The 24,576-nt window shown below is 39.7% G+C and overlaps 1 protein-coding gene across 1 annotated transcript; it reads right to left on the reverse strand.

Annotated features, from left to right (window-relative positions):
• Positions 1–1,302: 1,302 nt before the first annotated feature.
• Positions 1,303–20,437, reverse strand: rasef (RAS and EF-hand domain containing). The gene is made up of 18 exons (XM_073466181.1): positions 19,782–20,437; positions 15,160–15,306; positions 14,938–15,028; positions 13,963–14,058; positions 12,927–13,004; positions 12,685–12,800; positions 11,441–11,509; positions 11,268–11,334; positions 7,074–7,162; positions 6,457–6,754; positions 5,997–6,140; positions 5,716–5,856; positions 4,942–5,086; positions 4,621–4,702; positions 4,255–4,369; positions 3,462–3,569; positions 3,229–3,305; positions 1,303–2,728 (listed from the first exon to the last, which is right to left on the reverse strand). Exons 1-18 carry the CDS (start codon positions 20,084–20,086, stop codon positions 2,626–2,628), a joined length of 2,271 nt encoding a protein of 756 aa, XP_073322282.1. The 5' UTR covers positions 20,087–20,437; the 3' UTR covers positions 1,303–2,625.
• Between the last annotated feature and the right edge of the window lie 4,139 nt (positions 20,438–24,576).

Raw genomic sequence — 24,576 nt, forward strand, 5'->3', positions numbered from 1 at the left:
AAGTACTCAGATCTTTTACTTCAGTAAAATAGCGATACCACAGTGTAAAAATACGACTACAAGAAAAAGTCCTGCATTCAAAATCTCACTTAAGTGAAAGTACTTACATCAAAATACTTATTTATACTTATATTCATTATAATTATTGATGTATTTAACGATAAGTCCACAAAACATTTCTGGAGTTTCACAGCAAAATAGCGTTGCAGCATTCTCCGAAACAATGGAAGTAGATGGGGACTTGTTTTAAAGCTACAACATGAAAATGCACCTTGTGTTTGTGCATCTTTGATAATAATCCAACCATATAATGCACAGCATATACAGTAAATCACAATCTAACACTTGGCACTGAGATGAGTCATTCAGCATCATGAGCGCTCTTACTGTTGATACTTTGAGTACATTTAGATGATGATAAGTATCAAGAAGTCTGTAGCAATATTTTAGGACTTTTTTGTTGTTGTTGCGGGTTGTAAGTGACTTTAGAAGAATTTCCTGCAGTTGGTCAAACTACCCACACTCCTTGACTGTGATAAATGTTTCTATCAAATATCCTGAATTCATTTCTGAGTAATGAGGTCATATTTTATGCAGATGACACCAGTCTTGTGATGTTTTGGCATTCGCACCATATTCTTCATGAACACAGGAACAGAGAGACCTTTGCTGTTGCTCCTCTTATCACATCAGGAAAGACGTTTATGCAAAGAAGAATTTAATCTGTGTGGAAATAAGTAGTTTCTATGCACATTTAGATAACTTACCGACTGTGGGCTTTAAAGAAGGCTACAAAATGTCCGTAGAGTCAATACATTCACATTCACGGCTACACGCCACCTGGACAATATAACCGACATGTGCAAAGAGTTGTAAAGGGGTTTAACCGTAATTTTTGGTAACTCTAAAGTTACTTTTCTCAGTAGAAAACGCAGTAACGTAACAAAGTACTTTTCAATGGCAGTAATCTTGTTATGTAAAGAGTTACTTTTAAAAGTAACATTACCCATCCTAAAATTTAACAAACGAAGAGTTTTATTTATTCTGTTTTCATCTTGCTGATCGAATTCCTAATCAGGTTTTAGTCACCCACTTCCTGCAGAGAATTAATTAACCTTTAGTCACCTTAATTGATGTTTTATTGATATTTCTTGATTTGTGGCGAGGCAGCGGTGAGCGACTGTTGATTCTCAAACCTCTGTAGATGTTGAACTTGTGCCGTGAAATGCTTCAAACACTTATGACAGAAAAGGAGAATCAAGAAACCAAAAAGCCTTTTCATTTGAAGCATACTGACACCTTTATACACTGCCCTTCAGAATGGATAATATGAAGTCATTATTAGGACATACTCAAGGTCACATGTAAAATTTAAACAGACTTACAGACGTGTCTCTGTGCGATAAAGATAAGGACTCCTGCTTCCTGCTTACCATGTTTTTCATCACTCGTACCAGATAATGAAATTACTGTGGGCGTTTAAAGCATTTGTGCAAATCAAAGATGACATGTTACATGTTCAGCTCCAAAAATATAAATTCTATAACACAAAGTCGTCCTCAGTGGGAAGACGAATGAAAAGAAGTGTAACACTGTAGGGTACATTAATGAAGACTGTGGGTTGTCATTAGCATAAAGTACAGAGTTCATTGTACAGGAACAAAGACCAGGCTGAGAATTTCTCCGTAATTCTCAGTGTCGGCAATCCTTGCAGCTCACTTGCAATAAAAGTTCAACTTTTTCTCACTACAACAATAAACTTTCTGTCCTCTATCACATGCGATTATTCAACAGCGTCACCTTCAAACGTCACTTTAAAAACATGATCATACACTTGGCTTCACTTTCAACTCCTCCTCACATATTTAACTTCATTTTCACAGCTGTCCACTATGGAGTATCTTCACATATATGTGTCAGGAACTTATGCAAATATGTGAAATAGCTTATTAAAAAATGAACATAACTTTCACACGGCAAGACGTTACACAGACTTTCTTAAATTCATACATACGGAGAAGAAAGACTTCAAGCTGCGGCTGAAATGCAGCTCAAACATCATGTTTGAATCACCTGAAATAACAACAACAACAATCTGAGCTGATGAGAAGTTGTAGATATTCTGCTATTCACTTAATCCACGTGTTAATCGGTTTGGTTATTCACAATGATGATTTGTTCCCGTTGCTGCAGAGACTCTGGGCTCTTCTCACTTCTCTATTTTGTGCCTCCTTGTCTCCTCACTCCTCCGTCGTCCCGGTTGTGACCCAGAAATTGATCTCAGCGCATCATACTGAAGGATGTCTCAATTCCTAAAAATGCTTCTCGAGGACAGAGGAGGCTTTTCCGAGGAGCTATAAGCAACGGTGCACAGATGTATCCTTTGCTGATGTCTTTTTTTGGCATCCTCTCTCCTAGTGTCTCTTCCTCGCGTCCTCCGCTCGCATCTCATGTGGGAGGGACAAAGACGTGAGCAGAGGAGGCGAGGAAAGGAGTGGAGGATGTAGAAACTGAGAAATGAGAAGAGGTGGCGGTCCAGTTTACATTTGTGGTCCTTTTTCCACCTGTGCAGATTTTTTAAAAAAAGGTCCGATATGGAGGTCCACATCTGTCTGATGAATGTGATCAGTTGCAGCAGTAGTGGGTTGGTTTCTTCCTCGGAGCATCTAAGCTGGTCAACTTCTGGTGTTGAGTTTTTTCATCATAAGTAGCCTGTTTTTTAACCTCCCTGAGGAAAAGAAAAGAACAGTTGAACCAGAAAAACTTGCATTACAACATTTTATACAGTGTTATCATCAGGAAAAATGAATTTAACCCATTTGCTACACCTCAAGGATGCAAGTGAGTAACTTTTGTTTATGTATTTTATTTTTTATCTGGCCTTTATTTAACCAGGCAAGTCGTTGAGAACAAATGCTTGTTTACAATGACTCCTGATAAGAAAACTCCACAGGGACCCATTAACCCCTGCAGTTTTCTTTTTAGAGACCAGAGGGCAGCAGAGGTCACATTTAGGAGCTTGACATACAGTGTTCATACTTTAACTTGTAATATAAACAAATCAACAATTATTTTCCCTCTGAGGTGGTACCGTCACATTTTTGGCACTGCTAATAGGCCGTACTCTCAGCAGACATTTTAACTTGTTGTAGCAGGAAAATGTCCCAAAAAGTCAGGCCAGTTAAGATCATTTATCTGATTGACTGCAACAGTCAACAACAGTCTCACCTGGCCAGGTGCAGCACAGCCTCCAGGATGTTGCAGCCATCTTTGGCACTAGTTTCACAGAACAGAGTGTTGTACGTCTGTTGGGTGAAGAAAAATCATTAATCAATATCAATTTTTAATCTGTTGTTAGTCATGAACCGACGCCAAGCGACAGGGTGTAATAGCTTGAATTTGGAAACAACTGTAAAATGTCCTCAGTAAAGTAAGTTAAGTGGGTGTTTGTTTGTCCTTACCATGGCTAGTTTTTGGCCATAGCTGGTAGGAACGCAGCGAACTTCACCTTGTCTAAGATCACACTTATTACCCACGAGCATGATGGGAACATCCTCCTGGGCCACATCCTGCCATGCAAAAAAATAAAATGAAATAGAGTAAAATAATTAAAAGAAGGTAAAAACAGGAACAAATTAATTAAAAAGGTAAATAACACAGAGTTTCTTATATTATTAACTGTTCTGTTGTGGTACATACTTTGCATCATGGTGATTTCAGACTGCTAATTTATGATTTGTATTAATAATCAAAGTCTGCAAAGTAACTTGTACGTAAAATAATATTATAAATGTAGTGGAGAAAAAGTACAATATTTACCTCCAAATATGGTGAAATAAAAGTAGAAAGTAGCAGAAAAAGTAACGTACAAGCATAGACTGAACTTAAGAGCAGTACTTGAGTAAATATACTACCACCGCTGTGTGCATAGTGAATTATATCAGATAACACATGACAAAAAGTCAAAGGTCACATACTGCATGCATTAATCAAAAGTCACAGTTTCACAGCAGAACACAATCAATTCAGAGCACATCCAACACTTACATATCTGCTGCATGTAAAGAAGAGACACAAAATCACTTGGTTTGATATTTAAATGAACATGTGACAACACATAAAATACTAACTTATAATAATACACAATGTGCCGATACAAAATGCCACGACAGAACAGTAGATAGATTTCATCTTGACTATATCTTTTGCTAACCAGTGTGAGTCAGTAACTTTTTTTTATCAGTGGAGCTTTACCTCGATCACGTCCACCCACTCTCTAACATTGAGGAAGCTCTTCTCACAGGTGACGTCGTACAGCAGCAACACACCGTCCGCCCGCCGGAAATAAGACTTTGCAATGCTTCGAAACCTGAGAGGAGAAAATAGTTCAAGATACACAGTGTGTATACTGTAAGATCTTTATATTCTCACTCCTGCTCCTTTTTGATTATAGGGCAGTGGAGCCCTTCAGGCTTCAGATCATTATTTTTTATTCTCACCGGCCTCTCACAGCTTCCATACATATCAGAAAAAACACTTTTTTTTTTTTTTTTACAAAGACATCACTTGAAAGTTAATCTCCCTCTTCAAATATTTACACCTACAAACACCAGCACACACCTCTCTTGTCCTGCTGTGTCCCATAGTTGTAGTAAAACAGGTTCTCCATCCACGATTAGTGTCTTCATGTGGAAATCCACTCCTGAATACACACAAGAGAACCAACCAACATGTCACACTACTGAAAAGGTAAAAACTCATTTGACATGCGAATATAAGGCAGTACCTGATCAGATTAACAGAATATCCACAGACATTAATCATTCATAAGTCGGCTAGCACTAAACATTTTTCTTGGGGAATACTGACAGGTCGAAGAGGAAGACAGTAAAGCTTGTTATGCGAACTAATGATTGACAAAGAGTTGGCTTCAGCGCTCACCCAGTGTGGAGCTGGAGTTTAATCTGAATTCGTTCTTGCAGAGACGCAGCAGGAAACTGGACTTTCCCACATTAGCGTCTCCAGCTAACACGATCCTGTAGGCCTTCTCTGATGTCATGTAGCCCAAGTCACCTCTGTCCTCCTTCTGAAGAGGGGACGGACAGGCACGGTGAGGAGGAGACTGAGGAGAGCGAGGCACTCAGCACTGATAATAATACTGACTGTATTTACATTCAGCACATTTACTTCAGGTTCAATATATTTTGAGACAAGGAGAGAATAATGTCTCATTGCAGTTCAGGAAATGTTAAAGGTCCAGTGTGTAGGATTTAGTGGCATCTGGTGGTGGAGTTGCAGATTGCAACCAACTGAACATCCCTCTTCTCACCCTCCCCCTTAAAATCTCGAATAATGTGAAAGGCTCTCTCTGGAGCAGGTGTTCAGTTTTGACCGTTCTGGGCTACTGTAGAAACATGGCGGTGCAACATGACTCCCTGGACTGTAGATTAAACAAGGCTCATTTAAGGCAACAGAAACACGACAAGTCTTAGTTTCAAGTGATTATACACTAATGAAAACATTATTAAGGACATTAAAGTCAAGTTACCTAAATCTGGCACACTGGACCTTTAATATCAAACATATTATAGTGGTTAAATAAACACAGAACGTACTATTTGCTAAGTTTCATGTCATAAAAGCGGTGGAGCTTAAAGTGTAGTTTGTTCTGAGGAAAACGCTTCATTCCCTTAGATACATCTGTCTCTCTCTTACCTGAACACTGATGGCGCTGAGGGGTTTCCTTCTTGTTGGGGCAGCGGGTGTGGGCATACTGATGGGTTCAGTTGGCTTCCAGTCCAACACTGAGCTGCCGTCCGACCCGAATGATGAATCACCGTCCTGTGTCCCAGCTGGCTGTGATGCAGCAGACACGTAGTGACATTAAAACAAACATCTACGCGGATAGCCAATGTTAGCATGTTAGCATGAAAGACATGTAAACATCATTCCTGCTCAACATTTCATTCCATTAGATACATGCGTCTCTCTCTTACCTGAGCACTGAGGGCACTGACGGTCTTCCTTGTAGTTTGGGCCGGAATGGGTTCAGATGGCTTCCAGTCCAAAATTGAACTGCTGTCCAAAACTGAACTGCTGTCCGATCCGAACGCTGATTCACCGTCCTGTGTCTCAGCTGGCTGTGATGTGCACACACATACGTTACATGACATTGTATAACCAAAATAACTTCTTTATAAATTTCAACCTGTTTCATGTTTACTAAGGTCATGAATAAAATCAGAAGTAGGGTCAGTTTCTCATAAGCTTACATATAATCAGACTTCTCTTTGGAACCAGTGGAGTCCATTTAGGGAACTTCTTCATTGGTGTACACATTTAGTCAATGGTTTAGTGCTACCCCAAAATTTAGATGAACATGTTGACGTGATAGCTGCTAAACATCTAGAGTAAAGTCAAGCATAGTTTGTGTTTATGACCGTCTTGTTGTCTCACCTCAGTGTCATAGTTTTCTTCCATCACACTATTATTGTTGACATGCTTCCCGTTCTTCTTCCCCCTCTGTTCCTCTTCCTCCTCTTCTTGACCTTTGACCTCCTGCTCTGAGTCGTAGCCTTCATGTGAACCTCTGAGAGTCGACAGGCCGCTGTCCATGTAGAACTCAGGCAGGCTGTCCTCCTCGTACTCGATGCTGTCTTTGCGCTTCAGGCCCGGGTCGCACATGGCCAGGGCCAGAGTGTCGACGCTGGGCCGGCGGGCGAACGCAGGGAATGCTCCATCCAAAGTCGGGAACCTGAGGAAGAGGTCGGGAAATAATCAGTGACATAACACACGAGGGTCGGATCAGCCACGTGACGAAGGGAATTTGTTCAATTTGTCATTGAACATTTACTTTACTACCATGTGAATACACAGTTCTTCCAAGAAAAAGTGTCTAGATTTGATGTTTGTCACTGTGTACTTAAGCTAAATCCCTTTAAAACCTGATAACCCTGGCCTGAAGCTTCTAACCAGCTAATCCTCCTAAATCTTCTGTTTAACCTGAAACATCTGGTCTGTTTGAGACTAAAAATAATGTGCTCGATAATATAATGTGTGTTTGTGGGTCTTACTTATCCATGAATGCATAAGGTGATGAGTAGCAGATGCTTTTACTTCTGTTTCTGTCCTTCACATCTCCCGATGGGACCCCGGTACCAGCCTGTAACACACAATTAAAAATAAAATCAGTTTCAAATTGTTTTAGGTTAATTACCCGCGTTTTTAATGGCCGAATGCCTGAAAATGACAAATTGTTTTGCTGAACATTGTAACACAACATGCAGTTTTTAGCAAAACAAAACATTTTTTTCAATACTTAATACATTTTTCATATATGAAATAATAGTACAACTTATTCCCACTAAAAACTTAAAAAGAAAATACGTAGGTAACAGAAAACAAAGGAGGTGAAAAAATAAAATAAAACAAAAATAACAATAGTGATAATAATAATAATAATAATAATAACAATAATAATAATAATAATAATAATAATAATAACATTAAAATGAAAAACAAAACACTTATGTCATTAAATACATGTCACTGAGATTGCTCGACTATTGCACCTGGTCAGATGTTAGTATTGGCCTTAATTAGAGCCAATTTAAAGGCTACAAAGAGTCCGCAGTTGATTCAGGTAACATTTCCGTTTATTAAATAAAAGCCTGCCAGAGCTTAATAATCTGTTTTACAGGACAAAGGTGGTTTTCACTGAGGGCATACACTGTAAAAGTGTAAACAGACACCTTTCTTTCTCCTCCCAGAGCATTTTCAAGCAGTATTACTGGTGGCACTGCTGTCGCAAAGACAACTCGATCTCTGTCTGTGTCTGTTTTTTCTCAGTCACGGTTCACAACAACACAAGACAAAATGTGAGTTTATTCAATCATTTAGTCTAGATCAAATTACAACACACACACATTCACACACTGACGGCAGAGGCTGCCATGCAAGGTGCCGACCTGCTCATCAGGAGCAATTTGGGGTTCAGTATCTCGCTCAGGGACACTTCGGCGTGCAACCTCTCGAGCTGCATTGTTGCGTTTTCATTGTTGTGGCGACCTGATGAAGGTTGAATCATTGTAATTAAAATTCAGTCTTGATTGCACGTGAGGTGAACAGTGTGCAGGAGTTTTTTATCTTGATTTGTTGGTCTTCTCCTACGTACTTATCGATCCACAGGTGTGCGAATGTGTTTTCTGAAATGTTGTTTTGTACCCTCGGGCCACCATAATGTAGTATATGATGGAGACATGAAAGCAGATGGAAATGCTGCCAGCATGTGAGCCTGACAGGACTATGAGTCAGCCTTCATGTTCCTGGGAGATTTCATGCCCGGTGGCAAATTTGAGAAGCGAGGCTTAGTCTACTTTAGACATTTGTGTACTGTACTTGTTTCTCCCTATCGTGTTTGTGTAAGACTTGCTATCTTTTTTTTTTTTTTTTTTTTTGGCCTGAAATTTAAAATCCCTCTGGACTGATTGCAGTGGATTCAGATCACCTGTGTGCAGGTCGGGGAGACTGACTCCTAATAAATGAGTGGAGGCAGCTTGAGGCATTCCCCTCCCAGCCAATCAGGGTGTGACGACGACCTTTTGTGAAGGCTTAAGAGAGGTGGGGACTGGCACCCAGGTTGGACTCACTCTCATTCTGAATCTGTCTCTGACACACTGCAGACCTCATCCTGATAAATTACAAGCTGTCTGTTTAGGCCCCTTTTGAGACTTTTTTGCTGCCCCCCCATTTCATGCTAGTTGAGGGAAATTGTGTTTATTCTTCAGGGCCGTCCTTATTTGTGCAAGTGTTGCTTGCCTTCCAAATAGCCGGACACCTGCAGGTTTTCTTTGTTTGTTTATCTTTGCTGAACCCCTTTAAACCCAAGCTCCTATATACCTTCAGTTTTTAACATTTTATTATATTGGGGGCTTGAGAGCTTGTAAAAGCACATTTCAGTTTGATTATCCCCTGAAGAGACGTTTGTTTATTATCCAAGTAGTTGACATTTGGCATTCCCTGTAGATGTACATATCTTTTATTTATATGTTTATGCAGGTTGGGGCTGGTTTGTAAGCATTTTTACTGCCAGTACCGCCACATAAATGGCAACCATGAAGGGACACATCACACAAGCATACATCTTGCCAATAAAGAGGTTTAGTGTTGTGTCCCCAATCTTCTGATGTATGTGAGTGTATCATTTTATGTATTTTGAGTGTTTCATCCATCATGTCTTTGGAAGACCCAGACCCAGACCGCATTTGAACCTTCATTCACTGAACTGTAATTCCAGTAACTGTTAGATCAGATGTGGCTGCAGTTGTGCAGGAGGCGCATGTCCTGACTGGGGAAGAGGCAGATGATGAGGAGGGATGGGTGGGTGCTCCACTAGAGCCACAGTATCCTGTTGATATGCACCCTCCTGCCATCATCCCCAGTTTCTGTAGCTTCTTCCACCCCAGAACAGTCTGACACTGATTTAGCCATTTTTGCTGATGCTGTAAATTCCATTAAACTGGTCTTTGGAGGATACTGTACATCACACGGACTGATCCACAGAGAGAGCACAGACAGACATCAGCTCATTGACAGATGACAGAAGATGCAATGACATCAGGACTTCACTGCTCTTGCAGATTGCGGACTTTCCCGGTACATTCACAGGAAGTCTGTGAGTGTCCAAACCCACAATTCATCCAGTCCACAAGGGCCTGAGGCAGACTTTCTGCAGACTTCCACATAGTCCACTTGGGGTGGAGACTTCACAGATTTTACTTCCCACAATTCATTGTAATACAGACGTGGGATTGTAGTTTTTCCAACTGAATATGTAAAACATTGATTTTATTGAAACGTCACTTGAATCATGTTGGGGAACATGTCACAGTACATACAACTGAAATCAACGTCTGCAAGTCCAGAGGGTTCACATCTGGATCGTCTACATGTTGTGATTAATTCTCAATATACTGAAAGCTGCACATCACAAAATGTGTTACAGTTCTTCAGAAAATGCTTTCCCTTAGCTTCACTGTTTTCCCCGATGGTCAACACTTGATGTCGTTGTCTTACGACATCTCCCAGTTTTCCTCGGTGGTGATGGATGTGATTTCTCCAAAGTTTTGCAGAACTTGGTGTGTTGATGGTTTTTCACTGTGAAGCCACTCAGTTTTTAAACCTTTCTTTATATCCGCAGGCCGTAAGTGTTGCGTACGTGCCAGCGAGAAATGCTCTACAAGCGTAATAATAGACCAATCTTTATATATTTTGCTTGGCGTATGCAGTTACCTTTTTATACAAAATGTGTCATATTGCGTCTATATTTTACTTTGGGGTCTTGATCACTCCGACCACATTTAACTAACAGCTGATGGCTGCTAAGTAACTTTATCTGGCTCGCTGTCTGTAGATGTCAACGTACCTATATTACTCAAAGTTCAAGTTTCAAAGAGCTGGGTTAATAAACTAATGACTTAATCCCAGAAACGAAAGCTTGTTTTGCCTGTTACTCACACAACCATACACACCCAAATGTTGTGACTTTATAGTACAGTACATGTGCACTGTAACTCCTCAGTAATACTGCTACTGGAACACATATTCGAGGTAGTACAAGAGTTGTAGTTGACCAACTTAAATCTGGCATTTACAGTGATGAACACGCTGTTCTGACAAAAATCAAGACCATTAGTCCTCATAAAACATTTTAAATCAAACACTGAATGTTTAACATCTGTTCTTCTAATTAATTTATTTGGTAATGTGTTTAAATTATCTAAATAGGTTTAAAAAGGATGAATAATGCTAGACCAATGGACTGCTTTTCAAAACCTTGTGCCTACATTACCCACAATGCAATTTACACTGGAGGTAGTGTATCAGATTACATGCAGCTTCCTCTGGAGCCACATAAGGCTTTACACTACTTTGTTCACATTTTGCAGTAGTACTCCCCAAGACCTGTAAACACACTTTAGTGTGTAAAATTGGTGGAATTATCCTTTAATCCCTCTTTCTTACTGTGCTTCTCCTCGTATTACGATGTAGCTGCAGACCTGATTAATCAGATTAAACGCTGAGGCCTACTGGACTCAACTTTAATGTATTCCTGTCAAATGACCCAAAAATAAACTCAGTTTTTATATAAAGAAGCACCAGAACAGCACCACCAAACCCAATACATGAAATAACTTTGGCCTCTTGCAGTTTGAAAACTGAGCTAGTTTCAGATTTTGATTATTCTTCTATTAACTTTGCAGTTTTACCCTGGTGATCCGCTCCAGAGCGGCCCTCAAGCCATCGTTGGTGTCATGGAGCTTCCTGTTGGCGCTCCTGTCCACACACACAGAGAAACACTTGTTTTAATGACATGACTTCTGGGTACAGTGCGATCTCTATCCATGACAGCAGTCAGTGTGTGTGATGCTGTCGGACTTACTGCAGAATCTCAATCTGGCTCTCCAACACGTCTCTCTCGTCATTGAACTGCTTCATGAGCTCATCGTCCCTGCAAAACAACAATCGGATATCAATATTTACAAAAACGTCAGTAAAAGCAGATCAGATCAGCTGATGCACTCAGTCATCACACCTCTTTCATGACTAACATGAGGCACCTCGGTGACAGAGAAACAACAATGTCAACACTGGGACAGTCAGAGTTATCCTGCTGGCAGCCCTGTTGCTTCTGTTGCTAAGCGACTCTCCTGAATAAGTAATTGTGTGTGTGAAGTCTCTCCAGGATATCCTGTTTCAGCTGTGACAAAAAGAAAACACCCCCGGGATCATCAGGAGGAGGCGTGACCTCTGGCTCTCTGTGTGTCTCTGCAGCTAAACTTCTCAACAGCGAGGTTTGATAAGCAGACAGAGGCCTGATTCATAAACTAATGTGGTTTAATTAAAGGAGCACAGGGAGCAAATAATAGCTATTTTCAGGTGCACGTCAGAGTAATTATAGTTTTGTAGATTTTGTTTTTTGTTTTCATTTTTTTATTTTTGTTTTCAATCCAGTTTAGTTTCATTTAGTTTCCACAATTATTTGCTTGTCTCAGTAAAAAAAATGTTTAGTCTTAGTTCATTGTTAGAATAGTATTATTAGAGTACAGTAGCATTATATACAAATGCAACACAACTGACTCACAGTCAAGTATGACATTGACATCCCAGTCTCAAAAGATCTGCACCTGTGCCTCCTCACACATGTTGCATAGCTAACACTGTTTTTCCTGTATCCTGTATATGTTATTTAACTTTAGTTTGGTAAGTACACAATATTGTTTTGGTTAATTTAAATTTTTCTAGTCTTGTTTCAACTTTTACTTCAGTTAACTAAAATGTTTTTACAACTACTTTTAGCTTCAGTAAACCTCTGTTCATATTACACTTCAAGTGAGGTGAGAAAAAAGGTTGAGAAAACCTTCAGTTCACACTGAAGGTGACAACATTTTTTTTTCTTCTCACTGTGAAAATAAGATGAATGATGAAGAAAAATTCCAATATTGAGACTTCTCAGACTGCACTTTGATTTCGATTCAATCTCAAGGCAACATTACTCATAATAAATCCAGTCAAATCGCACAAAACTGAAGTGAATGGGTGTATGAAGAAATGAAACATACAAACACCAACACGGAGCACTCGTAAGATTAAAAAAAAAAGAAGAGCAAACTAAAGTTAATTCACCGTTCAGACGTGATGCTTTGATCAGTCAGCTCCGTCTTCAGAGAGTCCATCTCACTGTACAGACAGGCAACTTTGGTCTGAGACCTCATTAGCTCCTGTTTTAACCGCTGGTTATCCTGCAGAAAGGAAGAAGGAAAGTGAAGTAATATGAGTGTTATGAAAAACCAGCAGAGAGACGGTCCTTATTCAAATGTTCTGAAATGACAGAAACGTGTTTTATAAATGAGTATATTCAGTCTCACCAGCGTTAGCTCGTTGATCCTCTTCTTCAAAGCCGGGCTCTCGTCGTTCACAGTGATGGTCTTGTACTTGTCTTCTATCTGATGGTTCACACATTTAGGATGGAGGTTATTTGACCTCAATCAGACTGTATTCACACGGTTGTTGTTGAAACTGCATACAGTATATACGCACACATTCACACAATCATGGTAACTTTTGGAAAGTGGAAACTCTTCACCACCTGGTATTTCCAAGGACACAAATTTCTGTGAACTTCTATCAACAGCACTTTGGAAATCAGAGGAAAGATATAACCACGTTCACTGAAGAGGCAGGGTGAAATGGTAATTTTATATGTAGTAAAAATAAAAAGTGTTATTATGGATCCAAAGGCTTTTCTCGCTCTGCCTCCGATTGGTTGCCTTCATTGGCTGTGTTGATATAACTAAGTTTGAGTCGAGCATAGCGGCTGTATTGTGTGAAGTTTTCTCGTGGTGCTGATAGTTTCCCTGGTAAACACACCGACCTATTCTGCCTCTGACTGGTCTGTTGACAATCCTCACGGTGTCACTCATCCTCTGGAGTCGTCCGCTCTGCCAGCCTAGAGGCACTGCAGCTGTGACAGCCGAATAGGTCAGTGTGTTTACTGGGGAAACTACAGCTCACAGTCTGCTGTCTCAGCATCGCAGCTGGCATGGAGTACCAGGACCCTAATGACTGGCTGTCAAGGCTTTCCTCGTACGTAAGTGAACGTGGTTTCATTGTGTAAAACCGTCAGTCTTGCAAGACAAGCAGTGGTGTCTTTAATAATGCAGTAAAACACAGTTAAAGTATTGCTTCGTGCAAACATGTAACTACAGCAGGGATTAGCATTGTGATGAAAGGGACGCCTGAGTTTAATCATTCTTTTAGTCTATATGTAGGGCAGGTATTACAAAAATGCAGAACTGAGCAGAATCTACATGTGCAGTTAGTGGTTGGTAGATATGAACACAAGAGTCTGTATTGACACAGTGTTGACGTCGTGTTCTAGTGAAAATGGAGTAAAATATTTACCAACTTCATCCTCTGGATCTTACACTGCAGCTCACACACATCAGTTTCGTAACTTCTCCGTAACTCGTTCAATGCCGCTTCTGCTCGCTTCGTCTCCTGCACAAACACAGACACAAAGAAATACAATAACAACATCAAATAATGAGTTGCAATAAGATACCTGTGTGTTTGCTCCGTCTACAGTTATGTAAGGAGGTCACTGAATTGAAGTGTTATCAGCAACCGTCTATCTACAGTTTCCAAAAATAAGACCCCCCCCTTAAAGGTGACAAACACGTCTGTGTGCACATGTATTACAGTGTGTGAGAATACAGGTGAGTGGCCTCTAATGTTGTGTGCTTTTCTTATGCAAAGCAAACAGCAGCTCCTGGGTAAGTTGAGTCGATGAAGTACACTTACATAAGTCTATAAACACACACGGTGATAAGACCAAATTTATGTTCCCTGGCAGGTTTCAAAGAAAACCCCGGGAACACAGATAAAAATAAATAAATATAACTGAAGGTAATCTGAAGCTTGAGCCGGCTGGTGTACTGTTCTGTCTGAGTCGTTTTCACTTTTCATTTTGAGTCATGGAAAACTAAATATCGTTATCCACATTTACGACAAAGTTCACTCTTAACTCATCCTTCACTGCAAGCAGTTTAAAAACTAAAAACTTTCAATACGTCTAGATTCTTTGACTGTTATCATTTTCATCCACGGGTCACCCGTCCTTATCATTTTAAACACGGGAGGATAAAACGATGTATCTCCTGTTTCATATTTGGACAGACAGAGTTATAAAATCCAGCTGATCATCAGGCGTGTCTGAGTCTGGATCAGTAATCTGATATTCAGCCGCGTTCGTTTGTTTGACATGAGGGAAGAGCTGAACAAACGCACCCTGCTTATCGCCTCGATGACACAAACTCCAGAGGAACAGTGAAGCGGGAATATTAAGATCTAAAAGTTTTGTTTTTGTGTTTGGCCCACCTGCTCCCGTGTTTTTCTCTCAGCAGTGTGGATGCGTTGGTCCATCTCGTCCTCCATTTCACTGAGCTGCATTGATGCTTGGTCCTGGGCTCTGCAAGACAGAAACAGGATAATTTCACTGTGATCCAAACACAACCGCCCTACTGTATACCAGCTTATCCTATTCATCACATAAGGTATCCAATAAACAAGCGAGTGTTTGTATCTGTGTGTGTTTCCCACCGTTTGATGGCGAGGGCCAGGTTCTCCATCTCTGAGTTCTGCTGTTTGATCTCTTTGGCGAAGTTCATGATGACTTTCTCCAGCTGAGGTATCAGTCTGGGCTCAGTCAGACTGATGTTCTGGTACAACGTGGCTGCTTGTTCATTGCTGGAAAACAACACGATAGTTTAGCAATCCTTTCATTACAAGTAGCCGTAAAAATTGTGCTTCGGCACGGTACGGAGTAACTGGGCCATGTGTGAGTGCGCCCTAAAGATCACTGATTAACATGTTATATGTTGCCCGTTTTTAATCTGTCCAAAAACACAAGTGTTAAGACGAAAATTTGCTGTTTAACGTGAATTAAGGCCTTTGGAAGTGTGTTCATACGTAATCGTCATACATTTTTTGTCATCCTTTCCTAACGTGATGTAAACAAGTAAAGAAATAATCTGGCATGTAACTCACAATAAAACTGATGTTAGGCTAACCAGCTGCAAAATGTCGAATTCCTTTAAAATCATGTGAAAAATAAAACCTAAAGTTTAGCATTCAGGTATTCCTGCGCATTATAAATTTCTAGTTAATGAAGTTTCTGTTTTGCCCGAGAAGATAATAAAACAGTGAAAGAAACAAAGTCAGCAGGAATCTGATTATCTGACGCACTATTTATGTTTCTCCAGTGCATGTGGGCCAGTGGAAGACAATATGCTTTATAACTTAACTAAATAACTAACTTTTAAGTTGAGTTTATGACCATTTTATAATAATGTGCAATACGCAAAAGCTGCAAAGCTAATTCTAATTCATCATAGTCCAAAAGACTTTATTATGTCACATTGTTTTTCTACATTGCAACCAAAGTTGCCCAAACGAAACACAAACCGGACTAGAATGATGTGTCAGTGTTACAACATGTGTAATTACATTGAGAAAATATTATTGAGTAACAGCACGACGATAAAAGTGGGTCATTTATGTCAGTGAATGTATGCGTTTGCCTTCTGACAGGGCGGACTGACTGTAATGCTAAAGCATATAGACACTGCTGCGTGTCTGTCAGTAACTCACAGTGACACACGGCTTGCTGCTCTGTCATACAGTGTCAAAGAAACGCACACAGATGAGCACAAACAAACAAGGAGTACATAGAAACTGTTGTTAGGCTGTAATTCATGTGTTCATGTGATCTAAAGTTGTTACAAACACGTCTCCTCCTGAGAAAAATCTTAAGATCTTACGTACACAGAAAAAGAAAAAGCCACCAGGACGTGCAAATATTTTGTTCGGCTATATCCCGATACTTTGAAAACATCTCAAAATACTTAATAAATGCTAGGAATTAAACTTCTTGGACAGGACGCGACAGAACAGGAGTATTTCCCAAACATTTCAAACCAAAACCAAATGAGGAACGCATAGAGGACATCTTATCTTTTCTGGACTGTCCCAGTCAGCTGAGAGACTGAGAGCATCATGACATCAGCCTCACTCAGCTATACCATTACTGAGAGGACGCTCATTGATTTTCTGTTCTTGATGTCTTAAATTTACACAACACTTTCCTTTCAATCCCAGAAAAACCGACACTTGTCTGAAACGAGCTGTGCGCCCTACTTTCTCTCAGCTGACTGCTGTAACACTGACTGTAACTGCTGAAGATAACAGAGTGTATTTAGACGATGGCACCGCTGTGGCAATCAATGTCTCGACGCCACATAACAGCAGCACGAGGACGAGTCTTATGTCAGGCCTGGGGCCACACTCACACACACACACACACACACACACACACACACACACACACACACACACACACACACAAACACACACTAGGGTTGGGCAGAAGGATGATGCCATTGTCCATCGCCAATTGCTGAGTTATTGACCAATGTGCCCTGTACTGCACCATTGTAACATCGTGATTAAAAAGGCCTCCCATCAGAGACTGCAAAAACCTAGTTTGTTCCTTCAGAGTTGTCAACAGTTAATAGGTCCTTTTGAAACAAAGACTCAGGAGGAATCACAGGAGGCGAACCTTAACTCTCAACAGAGAAAATGCAAAGTGATGATACACTTAGAAAAATGTAAAACTCAAAGCAGTACTGTGGCTGACATATTCAATGCATATCTAGAAACGTGAAAGACCTAAAAAGATCTGAAAACTTGAACATGTGTGCAGAAATGTTATTGCAGACAATAATAGATATAAATGTTTGGTAAGTTTACAAATACCAACTAAGTAGAGCTCAGCAGTCCCCTTCTGTACTCACTCATTGATACCAGCCACCTTAATACGCCTGTTTTTTTCTCGTCAAGATCCATGTACGCAATGTTAAAGAAAGTGGGGAAAAAATTCCTGGACCTACACCAAAAGTTAATGGGGGCTATTCTGGACCGAGACTTATCTTCCACCCAAGTTTCGTGGAAATCTGTTCAGTAGTTTTCGTGTAATCCTGCTGACAAACCAACCAACAGAGATGGGCAGAAACATAACCTCCTTGGCGGAAGTAATTAGTAATAGTCGGCTTAAGTTGAGCAAAGGTCAATAAAAAATGAGGTTACATTTGCAAAACAGTGTCTTGGTTTAGATAAAGAGCGATGCTCTGGTCTCCAAAGCCTGTTCTCCAGATGCAATAAAACAACATCATCATGACTTTACTAGTTTTTCAATGACAATGACAAATTGTGATGTAGAATTTAACCATCCATAATAATCATGAATTATATCGAAATATCTGTCAAAAATAATCGCAATATAACTTTTTGACCATATCATGCAGCCCTAGTGGTGACACAGAAGAGCTTGACATTAACTGACAGTATTTCACCGTTAATGTCCTTCAGTCTAGGACCACTTCAGTGAATCTCTCGTCTGTCTTCTGTAATAAAGCCGCTGACACGCTGGTGTTTAAATATTACTCACTGGTCTTAATTACATAACGCAAAGACACAAATGAGAACATGGTGAGGTCTGCAAAGTACACACAGGCCTCTAAGTAATTATTTTACTTTCAATTGAATCTCCTTGGAATTAAAATGTAATAAAATGATTATTTTGTGATGTACAAGTTGATGATTTTGAGCAAATTATGATGAAAAACGTGTAAAATTAGTTATTATTCATTTATGAGGGAGTTTTGTCTTCTATCAGTAGAACAAAGTTCATCAATTTAGTTTTAGTTGCTTTCCAAACATTTGCAACACCGTTATGTGTTTTTGATATTGGATAAGTATTCTTAATATCCTCACATATAACTCAGAATTAATATTTAGAGACTGTGGTGCAATCCAATTTATAATGGAAATATTCAATAACCACATATTAGTTTTTCATGTAAAGTGGAGAAAGGTCATCCACTCCTTCACAAATAGTTTTTAAATAATATGTTACAACAGCAAAATGTCTCTCTGATGAGCCAAATGTTATGATCGGCAATACAGTGTCTGCATTAGTCCTTTTAGCCTTCATCGGCTCTACTGAGCTCCAGATACGATGACATATATGGTACAATTTTTTAAAAAATTACATACATTTTCACCTACTTTTCAATTAACTGATAGAAGAATACAATTATTCCAATAAATGGCTCTTTTAAAAACATATTTTCTTAAAGCCACACAGCATCAGATAATGGGTATTATTGTGGAAATGTGTGGACTCCAGTCATTGTAACTTGCCTCGACAGAAAATAAATGACTTGAGACTCAACTTGGACTCTTTGAAGAAGAAAAAATAAGAAATACATTAGCTTTTATAAAGTTATTTGTTTTTTGTTTGATTTATTTCACTGAACATCAAATATAATAAAAAAATAAATAAAATCATTGTCATACTTTCAGAACAGGTTAGATAATTGCCCAATAATATCATTATTAGACAGGAACTAAAACCTTGTCGGGATACAAGGTGAGACCTTTTGATTATTCATCATCAAACATCTAAAAGACTAAAAAGAAGTCTTGTCAAGTTCTTTGAATCATTAAGTGCTGCAACAAACAATTATTTGAATGATTGATTCAATAGTTTACTATTATCTCACTTGATTGTTTGGTCTGTAAAATTTAAAAAAATTGTAGGAAATTGGAAAAATGCCTTGTTTTGACTAATCAACTGTTCAAAATTTAATAAACTAATAACTCCATAAAATCCTTTTAATTAAGAAGGAGGACTTGGTGATATTTGACACTGAGACTGAAGCTGTCACAGATGTCTCCTCACTGTTTGTTAATGTTTTCTCTGAGTCAACATGGAAACTTCTAAATCTTTGGATTATCATGAGATGCCTTCAGGACAACAAACACACACTCAAGACAAATATACGTACGTATGAAGCACTCAAACACACACACGCAGCTCATCACAGACAACTATCACTCTTACCTCTCACAGCATTTGCATGTTATTCAAATATGGCTGCTTTAGTTCAAACGTGAGTGTCAGTGGAGCAGTTTGACACTTTAAACTACTGAATTTTCCTTCTGCCTCTTGTATAATAAATAATGTGTGTGTTTCCCTGTGGAGATCTTTACGCACACTGCCCTCACTGTTGAACACAACTCAAATCACCTGAAACATTTCCATATTTTAAAGACATCCACGGCTGACTACCCAGAGGACAGACAGGTGTGTGCGCACTCACCAGGGGATGAACTTGGCCTGGTCGCCCATTTTGCTCTCGAAGTTCTCCCAGGCGACGGACACCTCTCCTCCGTCCGACTCCATCACATCGCCGTAGCGGTCGTGGAAGCCGCTGATGAACTCCTCCAGGGTGACGGTGCCGTCTCCGTTGAAGTCCAGCCGGTTGAAGATGCGCTCGGCCTCGGCCTCGGGCACCTGCAGCTCCCCGCAGATGATGAGGAACTCGCTCTTCTCGATCTCTCCGGAGTTGTCCACGTCGTAGGTCTGGAAGAGGGTGCGCAGCCGGTCCTGCTCCTCCGCGCTCATACCCTTGATGGAGGGAGGTGGTCCGCTGGAAAACAGAAGGCGTTTCAATGAATTAAAGGTGGACACCGAGACGACCCAGAGACCCTAAAAAAAAAAAAGTCCCGGAGGGTTTATTCTCTGGACGCTTGAAAACCGCAAAGTTAAACTCCAAACTTCCAGACGTGTGCGCTCTTATCCAAAACACGTCGACAGCTGTTACGCTTTTACAAAAAAAACAAACAAAAAAAGATCGAGTTGATCCATTTTGACGATGTAATCAATCAAACGTGGACATTTCTGCTCCTGTGGTGTCTTCACCGAATCATTTCCCGGTTCGTTGCAGCCAATAATCAGCCGGACGGACAGAGAGGCTGCTGTGAGGCTCAGGTAACGCGCCGGTCATCTACCTGTGCGCAGTGTGTGTGTGCGTCAGAGGTGTGTGTGTGTGTGTGTGTGTGTGTGTGTGTGTGTGTGTGTGTGTGTGAGAGAGAGAGGTGTGTGTTCACTCCTCTCTCTCTGTCTCACTTTAACAATAGAGGTCCGGGCTTCAGGCCAGTGAGAGCGCTTTTATTGTGGTGACTAACAGCCTGTGATATAGTTGAATAAACTTTATAGATTATAGAAGAAGCTGAAAAGCAAGAAAATACGTTTTTATATCTGAGACACATGTTTGCACACAATATAGTCTGTGTCTGGGAATAACTCAGTAGTTTTAGACTTTAGATGCATTAAAATAACTTTAGTTTTTGTTTCAATTCATTATTTATTTTCTATAATGGCCTTTTAAATTGTATTACACGGATCACCGTTTACTTTCAGCTATAATCTGTTACTACTTAATGTATTTGTTGTAATATATTAATTAAAGGTGCACTATGTAGTTTTGAGGAAGACATTTTATTCAGAAGAGACTCAACAAACTGACCTTAAAGGACAACAGTTTCATACTGATTTATTTTGTTTATATATTTTCTATGTCTATATTTTTGTCCATTTGTGTGTTATTGTCTAACGATATTTCTCTATTTTTCATCTCCATTTATATTTTTATTATATCTTTTGATTACTTTTTAGTATTGTTTGTTGTTTTGCAATAAAAGTAATTCTGATTCTGATATATGGCGGACCCTGCCACCTTTCCAGCTTCAAACAGTGTTATTTTCCTGTGAGAACAGCTTGTTTATTCAGTTAAAGAAAAAATAAGTAGTTTGTATTATTACCTCAATTATATTGTCAACATTAAAATTCTGAGTTTGAATTTTTTCTCCAAAACTACAGTGTCCCTTTTAAGGAAACAGCAAACACAATACTACTACTACTACTACTACTACTACTACTAATAATAATAATAATAGTAGTAATAATAATAATAATAATAATAATAATAATAATAATACTTATTCTCAGTTGCAGAAAACAGCAGGGCCGGATTAACCCACATAGCGGCAGCAGGGCAAAAAAGAGCTGTGGGTCCCCGTTCAGCCCGATGTACATTTCCTCTGGTTAGGGTGGTTATTGAGGAAATGCATCATGTTATCATGACATCAACTGATATATAAAAGTATTGCAGCAATATTTGGAAACAGAGCATTAAGATTAGGCACGGGGGGGGGGGCAAATCTGCTAGATGGGGTACTACGGCAACACCACTGGGACAAACCACACGCAGAACTGCAATACTAGAACCAAAATTTGTTACATTTAGTTATAATTCTGATTACATGTCTTTTTTTTCTCTCTTTTTATTTGTTGTCATGCGCTAATGATTATTTCTGACTGGGTATGTGGTTGCCTGTTGTAGAATAGCAATTTATTTATATTTTTTCAGTTCAAGTTCAAGCTCTTTCAGTTTTATCAGTTAGGCTGTATGATGTTTGTATGTGATGCGTGTAATTATGGCCTTGTGTCAAATAGGCACTCTTGCTACACGTCTTATGTCAGTTTTTGCATTTAGAGGGCTCCGCAGTCAAGTTAGCAGTCATATGTAGTACAGGGTGCCCAGATGAGAAGGGGTGTTGGGGGTCGGCGTGGTCACGGTGGCAATGATGAGTAAAACACATGAGAGTCAATTGTTTAATTTCCCTCCGTAGTTTTTCTTTCAATTCAACAACATCTTAACGTTGCCCTCACAGTAGATGTTTATTAATTTGCGATGCTACTGTACATTGCTAAAAAACAGTGTCATGCATGTGGGATGCAACCTACTGTAGCCAATACAGAGCCGGCTGCAGGGCAACACCAAACGATCAGTATTTAATGTTTTATACGCCGATGACTCAAAACTGATTCAGTCTAATTTTCTAATTAGGACAGGATTCGGGATTCAGGACAACAGCTTGTAATTGACTGTCCCAAATTTTTTAGGAAAACTAGTCACCCTAACGTAGTTTGGTTACACCTTCAAAATATTATCACTTTGTGACTGTTATTAACCTCGTGATACTTTTTGTTTTGTTGGTTAGGTTTAGGCACCAAAATTACTTGGTACGTTTAGGAAAAGACTATACTTTGTGTTAAAATAACTGAGCTCAGTCACATGATCTAAGTAAGTCACGTCACATAACGTAACTGATGTAGAGTAAGTTATGCCAGTTACATAACATAACTTAAAAAACAAATCACTCTTGACTCTCGGTCAGACTCTGGACGCAAACCCTACTTGGAAAGTGCTTTATCCAACCCATCCGACACCCCAACCACTCCCTGATCAGACTTTTCCCGCTCTTGCAGCTTCAAAAAGTGACATTTTAGGGGTAACTACAGCGTCAAACTTGGAAGTGAAGAGCAACTGAGCAGCTGGCTGTATTTGACGTGTTGAGAGTGAGAACGGGCTGAAATGTTGCTTTAAGTCACCTTAAAGGCGTAATATGCAATGTCTGTTGCAAACACTCAAAGTCGGCCCCTCCTCTCTGCCCCAGAGAAAACAAAACAACAGAGCCCCACCCTTCAGGCCGGTCAACACAGTACATTTTCTCCACTACATGTTTTTTGATCTCTCACCTGGATATAACAAGTTCCTCATTGTCTGAAAAGTCTCCCTCCCTTTTCAAGTTCAAGTCGTCTGATTCAGAGTCTTCTTTATCCTCTGTGTCCTGGTCTTTGAAGCCGTTGATGAACTCCTCTAAGGTCACGGTGCCGTCTTTGTCGACGTCCAGGCGTTTGAATATCTTCTCCGCTTCGCTGGACGGCACTTGGAGCTCCTTACAAATAGTAAAGAACTCATCTCTTTCGATCTGCCCTGAATTATCCTCATCGTAGGCGTTGAAGAGCAAAGTCAGCCGTTTGCGTTCGTCGATACTCATACCTTTTCTTGCCATGGTTGTGCTTTGTTAATGTGGCTCTAGAAGAAAGAGTGTTACAGATCTTAAACAGCAGATAAAGGTGCCAGAGCCAATGAGTTTAACTCTGCAGTTTCAAATGGTTGAAGTTAACATGGTGCTTCCTTGTGGTGAGAATCAGAAAAGGTTAGAAGCCGGCTGTTAGGTTGGAGCGAGTAAAACATTTTCCTCCATGTCTGAATAAATCCCATCGATAAAGGTGGAAAGACTGCAGCTCCAGGATTCTTCTGAATCCGTCTGCTACCTCACTTTTATACCCTTCCTTTTTTTTTGTAACATGTCGTGTACACTCCTGACGAAAACACATTTATTTTTGGACCCTCAATGACGGTGTTGCAAATGCTGTTAGAGCCATGACTGGTATCAAAGTGGAAGAATCCCTCCAGGAAATAACAGTGTGGCCTGGATCTGCAGGAGGAGCAATAAATAAAGTTTTTGTTTGAACTCCGAACAGGATGAAACGTGAATCCTCAGTTTCATCATATAGAAATATCATTGGTTGTACATGCATTCTGCAAGCGTTTGTGTTTTCTATCTTTAAATGTTGTTACTTACTTTAGTTAGTGACTTTACTTACTAGATCTCAGATAATGTTGGCATTCATACTTGGAAAACACTGGTTCAGACTACATTCTTCAGTGTTACAGACTATGTGGACATTATTTGCATGCACACTGCCTCTTCTACATGTTGAAGTGTGTCACACTCTGTCTCCATTTTATAACCACCTCCTTAACCGAACACATCACTGTGTACTTTTAAATCTGGTTTCCTGGTCTTCATGAAGCCCGGAGGCAGCAGCATCAGTACATTTTTTTATTTGCGAAGCCATACTGGGTATAATCCCTTCATATTTATCTCAGGGTTCCCAGGCTGTTCACAGAACTTGGTAGAACAGCTTTCTCATAATCTGTGCCCTGGAGTCACAGAGTAACCTTCAGAAGGCACTGCAGCTAAATTAATTTGTCTTCCTAAGAGTTCGAAACGCTGATAAAAAAGCTGTGATTGTTAATTATAAGCTCGACTTTGTTTTATATATCTGTTGTCCCTTGTCTATTAAAAAAAAAAAAAAATCTGTTTTGACTTGTTCTTTGTATAATTCCTGTAACTTGCCTCTGGTCTCTCTCGAAAAAAGATTTATATTCCAAGGGACTTCCTGGTTAAATAAATATA

The sequence above is a fragment of the Pagrus major genome, chromosome 5, assembly GCF_040436345.1.
Source record: "Pagrus major chromosome 5, Pma_NU_1.0".
In the NCBI taxonomy this organism is placed as follows: domain Eukaryota; kingdom Metazoa; phylum Chordata; class Actinopteri; order Spariformes; family Sparidae; genus Pagrus; species Pagrus major.